This window comes from Kryptolebias marmoratus, linkage group LG15, assembly GCF_001649575.2.
Source record: "Kryptolebias marmoratus isolate JLee-2015 linkage group LG15, ASM164957v2, whole genome shotgun sequence".
Lineage (NCBI taxonomy): Eukaryota > Metazoa > Chordata > Actinopteri > Cyprinodontiformes > Rivulidae > Kryptolebias > Kryptolebias marmoratus.
In genome coordinates, this window is record NC_051444.1 from 28,087,626 (window position 1) to 28,097,958 (window position 10,333).

General features: G+C 43.7%; 1 protein-coding gene and 1 long non-coding RNA gene across 2 annotated transcripts in view; one reads left to right on the top strand and one right to left on the bottom strand.

Annotated features, from left to right (window-relative positions):
* gch1 (GTP cyclohydrolase 1) overlaps positions 1–10,333 on the bottom strand; it is a 22,892-nt gene that overhangs the window by 12,375 nt on the left and 184 nt on the right. The window contains exons 2-3 of the mRNA XM_037979751.1: positions 10,088–10,333; positions 571–680 (exon numbers count right to left, since the gene is read on the bottom strand). The exon at positions 10,088–10,333 is cut by the window's right edge and continues 22 nt beyond it. Coding sequence (XP_037835679.1) covers positions 571–680; positions 10,088–10,333 — 356 coding nt within the window. The remainder of the gene's footprint in view (positions 1–570; positions 681–10,087) is intronic.
* LOC119617715 lies at positions 580–10,122 on the top strand. The gene is made up of 3 exons (XR_005234105.1): positions 580–717; positions 4,631–4,779; positions 9,990–10,122. It is a non-coding gene; the product is annotated as an uncharacterized LOC119617715 (long non-coding RNA).

Sequence of the window (10,333 nt, forward strand, 5' to 3'; positions counted from 1 at the left end):
TCATCAAAATTAAACGAAATAAACATTTGAAATATATGAGTTTGTATGTAATGTATGAATATAATATACAAGTTTCACTTTTTAAATGGAATTACTGAAATCAATCTACTTTTTCATGATATTCTAATTTTATGACCAGCACCTGTATGTCTCAGATTCCAGCTTTCAAAAACATATAATGGAGCTTTAGGCCTGATCCCCAGTCAGTTTCACTCCAATCAGGACCTGCACTCAGACCTGCACTTGTTAACCAGACTCACTGATGGACCAGAGTGGCCCATCAGTGAGTCTGGTTAACAAGGACCCTAACAAGCCTCTATTGTTAGGAGAGTGAGTGTAATCTGCAGGTGAAAGAGTTAAAAGAACATCTCAGCTTTAAAAGCTTGAACTTCACACTCTCGGATCAGATTTCTAGTCTGAGCGGAGTCGGGGCCAAAGTAGGCGGCTGCCGTCTTTAAAAGAAATGTCCGCTAAGTCTACCAGCAGCACCAACGGATGCTTTTCTGCTCAGGGACCCAGACGCCGTGTGTTTCCTCCCGCCAGCCCGGTGGTGGAGCGCGTTAGCCTCACCCTGCCAAAGATGGGCACCAGGTGGTGTTCACACATGGAGAACATGTCGATGTCTTTGACGATCACCATCTCGTCGTGGTCCTCGTCGAAGATGGCGTCGTTCAACACGTCTGTGGAAGCAAAGCAAAAAGGACGACATGCATGAAGGTAAACGTGTCAACAACCGGGAGCAATGTCACTTTTTCCACGTGTTTTTGTATTTACAGATTAGTTTGCGTGTAGTTTTGTCAGTCTAGTTAGTGTTTAAATTCCTCGTGTTGTGTTTTCTGTTGAAGCTTAGCTCTGAATATTTATTTCAAGTTGGTTAAAAACCTGATTTCATGTTGGAAACAGACAGACGTCAGTTTCACCTCCACTGTTGCTCTCTCTAAGGTGAACTTCTGGGTCTGTCCGTGGCAAACACCGCCGTCTAAATATAGCCCCATTTTTACCTTCCTGCTTTCGCTTTATTGCATTTTTTTGGTTGCCGGGGTTCAATAAACCACTTTATCTGTTTGTGACGACACAGACGACGCCCGCTATCGTGGCGGTGCTTTTTAATTTCCTGACTGGCTATCTATTCGAGGGCGAGGGTACCAAAAGAGAAAACAGAAAAACACCAACTTGTTGCTTTAGTTTTCACCGTTTTCTTTCTAACTGCAAACAGACAAACGGCATGTTTGAGACCCTACAAAACCCTTTTTTTTTTACACTGGCTTTGCTTGATTAGTTATGATGAAGTTTAAGTGAAACTATATTATGTAATTGTTTTTTCCAGCATCATGTATTGTCTCAAAATCTTTTTTATTCTGTTCCTGTGAGGGTTTACTGCAGAGCCTCCCAAAAGTATTCATCCCTTTTGGTATTCTTTCTATTTTGTTGTCTCACATCCTGGAATTTTATTGGGTTTTTAATTTAAATAAAAGCAAAAATTATTTTTAAAAAAATCAGCTTAAAGAAGTTAAATGAGGAGAAAAAAATGTTTTAAAGACTTTTTAAAAATGTAAATGTAAATGTGCCTAACAAAGTTGAGTCAGGTCCTCTGGATGATACATTTCCTCTTTTTTCCAAAACACTCAGCTCAGCCTTATAAGCAGCACCTTCGCAGAGTGAATCAACCAGTTGGGTGTGACATCCAAAACTAGTTCACATGCAAAAGAGGACCATCAGCCTAACGACAGACCGTTAGGGCCCTGATGGCCGCTTGCTATTCAGAAAGGGCTGAGCGATACCTGCAATAACAGCGTTGTGTGACGGGGACAGTTGGACACGGAGGCCTCCGCCCTTGTTTAATGACGGATGGGTTCTCTTCCCAAAGGTTGCTTCCTTTACTCCTCTCTCAAACCAACGTTCCTCTCTGTCAAGGATGTGCACATCTTCATCTCTGAAAGCGTGACCTCTGGCCTGCAGATGGGAGTAAACCGCAGAGTCCTGGCCTGGTGATGCGGGGCCATCCTTTTGGCCAGTGGCTGCTTTGTTTCCTCGATGTATAGCTGAGCACAGTCCTCCTGGCACTTAACAGGTCTACAATGTTACTCTGTTTATGCTAGGGGACTGGATGTTTGGAATGAACCAGTCTTTGCCGTAGTGTATTTTGGGGTTTGAAGGCCACTGGGACGTCATGTTTAGAAAATAAACGCTGCAGTTTCTCTGAAACACCCGCACCATACGGAATGATCTCTGGTCTGGCTCTGGGGTCCTCCTTTTCACCCGGTCACTGGCTGGAGTCCTGTTATAAAATGCTGCTTACAAGGCTGACTGTGCTTGCAGTTTCAGACTGAAGTAGTCTTTTGGATAAAAGACAAAACTTATCATCTAAGAAGCAATCGTTCAGAGGACCTGACTCAACCTTGTTAGATTTTTCTACCTGGATTATTGAGCATGCATCAGGATAAAAAGAATGTGGTGTGTTTGTTTTCAGTCCAAAAACCCCATACTGTGTAGAGCCGCCTTCTACAACAGTTCCAGCATCAAGTCTCTTTAGGTCTGTCTCAGTGATCCTGGTCTTGGGTCTGTCTCTATGCTCCTGGTCCATCTAACTTAGACTTTTTGTCCATTCTTCATGACCAAACTGCTGCAGCTCCTTCAGGTTGGGAAGATGTTGCTTGTGTCCAACAAGCTTTAAATCAAACCAGAGCTTCTTGGTTGAACAGAGGTCTGGGCTTTGACTGGACCAGTCCAGGACCTTTACCTTGTTCTCCTTAAACCAGTGGCGTGTTCTTCAGCCCTGAGCTTAGGGTCACTGTCCTGGTGAAAGGTGGACTTCCGTCCCATGTCTCAGATCTCTGGAAAACCCCAACAAGTTCCTCTCAAGAACCTGTCTGTATTTTGTTCCATTCATCTCTCCTTTAACTCTGACCAGCTTCCCGGTCCCTGCTGATGGGAAAAACAACCCCACAGCATGCTGCTGCCACCACCATGCTTCACTCTAGGGATGGTGTACTCAGCATGATGAGAGGTGGTAGGCATGCCTCAGACATGCTGTTGTCCGTGATGTTTGGTCTCATCGTCCATAAAGTCCAGCTCTGTGCTGCTTCTAGTGTTCCTGTGGACAGATCCTCACATCGCCCAGCTCCATCAGGGTTATCTTCGTCCTCTTGGACATTTCTCTGATTATTCCCCTCCATTCCTGGTTTATTTGCTGGATGACCCTCTCTTAGCAGGTCTGTCCTTACGACATATTTCCATTTCCTAATGATGGATTGAATGGAGCTCCGTGGGATGTTCAGGTTTCTGAGATTTATTGTGTGGAGTTCCTTGGTCTTCATGCTGTCTCTTGCTTGGTGGTAGACCTCACTGCTCAGAGGATTCAGATCATTGACACTTGGATCGCTCCCAGCGGGACCTTATTTACTTCTGTAGCTCCTGAAGGTGAAGCACAGGGGCTGTGCCACTTTTCAGTTTTCAAATTTTTTATATTTGAAAACCATTTATTTTTGTCTACTCACCTTCATTAATCTGAAGTATTATTTGCAGAATCATTGCTTTTAATCAGATTAAAAATCCAATTCATTTCCAGGTTGCAAGGCAATAAAACAGAAAAATGACCAAGAGGGGATGAATACTTTTCCAAGGCAGTTCCAACATTTTAGTTTTGTTTCACCCTGCAGTGGAACTGATGTCTTCAGCCGTTTCATACTATTCAAATAAGTAAACACCAAAATAAATGGTAAAAGCACATTTTGTTAAACACCTGGAATAAAAAAAAAGTTAAAAATAAAAAACCCAAAAGGTGAAAATAACACCGATAGCTTCAGTCTGGTTCGTTAAGTTAAATATGGCTAATTTTACACAAAAATACTGTGAAATCATTTTTAAACAAACACAACTGCTGTATTGAGGTATGTGGTGGAGTTGTCAAATATTTCTCACTTGGTAGGGTTTTTATTTTTTAGGTCTCTTGGCTTTGTCTAGATTTTGTTTTGTCCAGACGATGCAGTGTATTAAATCTGTTTCTGGTCCAACAGGGAGAGTGATTAGATTGATTTTTTGGGAAAACAAACAAAACACTTCAATCTTACTGCAGCCACTACACTTTAAGGAGCCCCTAAAATGGGACACCCCTTCCGTTAAATGACACATGATCAGTTCTCACCATTTTGGGGTTTTTACAGAAATAGATTGCAGAGACTTTGATGTACACACACAGTCAAGTCCATCCTCCTCCTGTTCGTGGGTTTAATGTATTAGAACATAATAAGAACGACCTGTGTAAAAAAACAACAGATTCCAGCAAGTTATAATTTATTAAACAAAAACAAAGCCAAAATGCTACGGCAGCCGGCAGGGATAAACTGTCAAATTCAAGGAAAATTAAAAGGATTAGAAATTAAAGGATTATTCCTGAAAATATATCTGATAGAAAACTTTGATTTAGAGGTAGATTAGGAAGATTATTTGCTATTTTAGTTACTGACATTGCTAGATGGTGTCTTAATGGACTCAATTTTAAGCAAATCTCAATTACAGCAAAAATCAATATTTTTATGTGTTTTGCATCAGAGCCAGAGCTGATTCTGATTCTTTTACCAGCACAGGTCACAGATTGGTTTTTATGTGTTTTTTTTTTTTTTACTTTCAGGAGCCTCTTAAATCTTCAACTCAGCTTTTACAGGAGGTGGGTGTTTGTCAGATTCTGTCTGAAGACTCTACAAGCAGAACACCAAAAAAAACAACACAAACCATCACCTGGGTGGAAGTTGGCCTGCAGGATTGCACTGTAACAAAGAGGTAATTGGATCTGAAAGTTTCCCAATCAAGACGAGAGTGAGACCTGAAGCAGCGCTTTGTGGCTGCTGATAACGCTGTTATCACAGATTTAATGATGTGGGAGCGCTGCGGCCGCACTGGAAGCATCCGACAGGAGCAAACAGAGGTTTTTATCTAAGCTACTGAGGATGGATGCAGCTGGCAGGTTTGTCGGAACATCAGGAATTATCATCACCTGCTGCCAAAGGTGAAGGTGGACAATTAGGTTCGGCCTAACTGTCATGGTAATTGGCCTTGTCTGTTAGCAAAATATCTCGTGAACTACTGATCAGTTTTTAATGACGCTCTCAGAAAGTAATCACTGGATGTACATCTACAAACGATTAACTTTGGGAGTCAGTCCAATTCAAGTTGGCAGCACCGGCTAATAGATATTAGCCAACACAAAAATGGCTCCAACTCAGTCATTTTTACAGATATTGAGTTAAAATTTGTTGCGCTAGTAGCTGAGAGCCATTCACAACACATACTCTGAGCGTGACATCTCGTGATGATGCATATGGTTGCACATCACCAAAATGGCTTCAACCTTCCTCCACCTAAAATGGTCTTAGTCTAAAAATCTGGTGATTTACAAACGTGTTTACATTGCCAATGCTGGTTAAGAAAAAAAAGCACATTAAAAGACCGACTCTGACATGTCAGAAGAGTCTTTTTATTGGGTTCAGACATCGACATACAATCGACAGAAGTAACTCGTGCTAAATCCAGAAAACCTGAGACTGAACTGAAACTAAACCCTGCCCTGTGTGTTTGATCACAGCCGGAGAAAACCTCCTAGATTTGAATAAATAACTTAGTGTGTGCAACTATTTTCTTAGTCAGACTTAAAGGGGGCCTATTGTGCAAAATTCACTTTTTACATGTTTTTGTTCTTCCGTTTGGGTATCTACTGCTTTTCGAAACAGTCCAAGCGCAAAAAAAAAAAACACCCAGCTGTTTTTTGGCAACAAGTAAATGTTTTCTGGTGTCTGCAAAAACGACCAGTTTCAAAAACGGTTACCTAGCAACCCCAAGCCGAGCCCAGCCCCTCACCTGCCAACCCAAGTGGAGCTCCGCCCACTTCATTACACTTCATCTTGTTAGTTCTGCTGGTTTTACTGCTGAACAGTGTCTGCTGGAAAAGGAAAATGTTCTGTTGTCGGCTGCAGTATAGAACATGTTCTCCCAGTCACTGAGAACAGAGCTGCGTGGCTTTATTTTAGTTTTGATGGCAACGTCCTCGTGATATTGCCAACAAAAGTTGTAGTTCGAACAGCTCACCTGTCCCAGAAACACGTCTCTGTTAAAGTCACGACATGTTTGTCTGAACTAACATTAGAACTATGTTAATAAAAGAGAAGAAAAGTTGGAAAAAACTGATCTTTACCAGGCGGTCATCTGGACACTTTTCGGGTTTCGGACGGCTGACTGCCGTGATCATCTTGTGTTTTTTTTTTTCCACCAGCTCTGACAGGGAACCGTCTCACACAGAGACACTCGCCGTAAAGGAAAAATAATGGGAAGTCAGTGTTAATTAGATAAAGGGAGGTGGTGAGGATGACAATCAGCTGCTGGTTATCAGGTAATAACAGCATTACTCATCATCAGTGCTCACATTCAATAGGTTTGTCACCTGTGTGTGTGTGTGTGTGTGTGTGTGTGAGAGAGAGGAAACACACAGAGTCACACGTTCTGAATGAAGCAGGAAACCAGGACGTGATTGAGTGCATAAACAAACACCCCTGCATCTATTCATTCATCCATTCTCATTCAAACAGCTCCATGGAAAAATGTAAACGATGACTCAGATCCCGATCGGTCATGTAACACAATCAGGGCCGTCTCTGGTCGGCTCTAAATTCATTAAGCCGAGAGACAACGAGTCCCAGCGGGCGGTCTGAGTCAAACCGCACGAGGGGCGGCGCGTCCTGCAGCTGCTTCAGGTGGCGGCATGGACGTCACGAAGTCAGTTCAGGGTCACAGACCTGATCTGGTCTTATGGTCTGGGATGAGGCAGAGTGTGTGCGAGATGAGATCTTTTTGTGCTCGAGGACAGTTTGTAAAATATGCAACATGTTTTATTTGTTTGCAACATTTTGGCAGGAAATGAATTCCACAGGTTCCCATCAGTGGAGTTCAGTATGTTGTTCTTAGTTGCTGTTCGCTCGGTTAAGGAAGTCAGGAAATCAGTGGACGTGGAATCAGAGGATTTGCTGAAGCTGAAACCCTGCAGGGTTGGATTTAGAATAAGGCTTTTTGAACAGTTTTTCAGACCACACGGTCCGAGACTTTGTTTGTGCAAATATATACCAATGTTTTACCACAAAAATTCAACATGACAAATTAAATGTTGTAAGCAAAGCGGTCCCTCCTCCAACAGCATTAGTTTATAAAATATACGTTGTGTGATTTATTATTATCGCTGCAGAATCTTAAACATAAGCTTCATGTTGAGAGCTCTTCTGTGATCCGTTTGCATTCATAGTATGTGCTGGGGATGGCTCTCAGCTACTACCACAACAAGTTTTATACTTGTAGCCTTGTCGTGTTGGCTGTGGCGGCCATCTTCAGCAGGGTTGACTCTAAATCTGTTTAGTGGTTGATGAAATGTTCCCCTGACAGACAGTAGTTGGCGCCAAAGTTCAGAGCAGATAATGTTAGGTCACCTGTAGGGCTTTGCCTCCGTGTTGGGGATTACTTTCAGCTACTACCACACCTGATTTTAGCTCAATGTCTGTAAAAATGACGGAGATATTGTCGTTTTAAGGCAGCTATTTTAAAATCACGTTGACTCCGAACTGTCATGGGAATTATTTAAAAGTTATCTACTTAAACTGTCGTTAAAATCTATTCAATAGGTCACAAGATATTTTGCTTATAGACAAATACATGAACCCACACACTGACAAAGGCCTTTTAGCTCAGATCATTTAATAGGATTTTTTTAGAGGACCGTAGAAAAATAAAATCTAACAGTTTCTCCAAAATAAACTTGTTTTTCTGCACAACTTCCTTTTATTATTCTTAAAAACCTGCCAAACAAAGCTGTAAATACCAGCTGCTTTATCTTAAACTCCATTTTTCTGCACAATCTGACGAAAGAAAGAAAAAAGAAAGAAGCCTAAAGACATAAGAACAAGTCAAAGACCTTCCTCCAGTCCGTCACTAGCTTCAGGTGAGCAGTAAAAAGAAGCAGCCGTGCGTCCTGTGTAACCTCGGTACAGAACCGTTCCTCCCCCTCCTGTGGTTCTGCTCGTCATGTGGTCGACAACAAGAGGATTTGAAGCTAAGGCTGAGATGAGAGCTGAACCTGTGACCTGCGGGAGCAGAACCACGTGAGCTGCTCCGACCACCACGCGAGGCCCCTTTTTTTCTGGGGGAAAAAAAAAAAAAAACCTGCTTCGATTTTGCTCAAAAACCTGCACCCGTCGGTCTCTGTGTGCTTTGTGGTGGTTTTCCTGCTCTGAGGGGAGGTTCCTGCAGGAGCCAATCGGAAGAAAGGCGGAGGAGGGCCACGTCTGGCTGCGCACGCCATCATCAGCATCAGCATCGTGCTGCCCGGAGCCAAGAGGAGCTTCAAGTTAATGAAGCCAAACGTTCATTTTAAGGCTGCGTTCACACCTGATAGTCCGGTAGACTCTGTTCGATTGGGGACCAAAACTGCAACATTTGTTCCATTTTCAGCTTCTGAGGTTCACATACACGCTGCACTGAGTCAATCGAGACAAACCCTTTGAGCGACCTGTTCCCCTCCTCGCCTGTGGTGGCGCTACACCAAGAACTACTGAAGGAAACGACACGACAACCGCCAGAGTTCACTTCAACCGAACTGAGACCGAGGTTTTTAGGCGGACCAGAGTTCGCTTTTGTGGTCAGTATCAGAGTTTGATCAGAGCGTTCACACCTCCCCAAACAAATCGGACTTTCTAGGTTTCAAACTAGTTTGATTAAAGCAGACTGAACAGGGTTGCTGTGAAAGCGCCCTAAATCAGGATAATACCAAGAACCAGCTCTTCTCCCACCAACCCCCCGCTGCATTCCTATTTTGGTTTTACGGCTTCGTGATGAACAACAAGCAAAACTACGAGCAGATGGAGCCCCGAAGGGGGCAGATCCCCGACTGCAGCCACTCCAAAGGCTCGCAGAGTGGGAGAACCGGCCCACGTGAACCCGACGACCCCAGGTTTCCTCCTACAGGAACGTGAACGCGGCGCAGCAGAGCGAAGCCCCGAGAACTACTCAGGCCTCCAATGAGCTCCTCGGACGTCCGAAAACACCGCTCCGCTTCCTGCTGCAGGTTTCATTTGACAGCTGAAAACAAACTGTTCCACAGATCAAGATAACAGAATTTCTTTTTATTTAAATGATTCAGTTGGCAAAAATGTCTTTCCAACAAGAAATTAAGTTTTGAATAAACTAATCTAGAAGAAAAAAAGAACTAGAAAATCCTGTTTCAGGTTCAGTCTGATTTGTGTGCATGTATGTAAACTTGATGCTGATATTCTGATCCTCTGGAGTCTTTTTTTTAACTTTATGACAGAAAAAGCTTCATAACAAAATTGTTCTGCATTCATTCCGTCACTGAAAAGGAAGGCATGAGCAAAAACAGCTTAAAGAATATTAAGTTAATAATTCAAAATGAACCTCGTCCATCACAGTTCTCCTAAAGCCCTGCTTGTCTTTCCCCCTCATCATCATCATCATCATCTCAGCTGCTTGATGTGGGTCAGACTTTCATTTCATTTCCTTTATTTCCCCACATTTAAACCCCCACTGAGACCAGGAGCTCATTCGCTAAGGGCGACCTGGACAAACAGTCCACAGCAGGAGACATTAAAATGTCCTGAAGCATGCTCAGTAATCCAGGTGGACGAATCTGAAGAGGCTGAGTCCAGTCCTCTGGAGGGGGGTCTCCTTTCTGAGGAGCTGGTCCCCCCCCCCCAAAAAAAAAAAATAAATAAATAAAGCCTGAAGAAGTATTTTGGGTAAAAGATGAAGCATTTAAACCAAGAAGAACCCGTCCAGAGGACTTGACTCGACCTTGTTAAGGTCATTAAAATCATTTCCACATACTTGAATTCCCTTTAAAGCAAGTTTGTCTTGAAAAGTGAGTATCTTGTAATGTAAAGTATTTGTTGGGTTGTGCCTGTCTGTGTCTGTCTGACAGACGCCCTTCCTGTCTTCTTTAGGACATTCCAAAGAGAAAAGGTGGACAAACTTTCCTGTCTGTCCTGAGTACGGTGCGGCCACCTGTTGCCCTGAAAGCCCGGCCTGCGGCTCTACTCACCGATGATTTTCTCCTGGTAGCCCTTGGTGAAGAACTGCATGGCGGTGGCGGCCCTCCACGGGGTTTTCAGGAGTCCCTGCCGCTGCGGGTCCTCCCCGAGCCCCCGCAGGATGGTGGTGTAGGCTGCGGCCAGGGACGGCAGGCTCATCTCGTTGTCTTCCACGCTCCTGGTCCGCTCCTCCTTCCAGCTCTCCATCACCGAGGCGGCCGACCGGTGCGAGCCGGGCTCCGCTGTCGGGGTGGCGG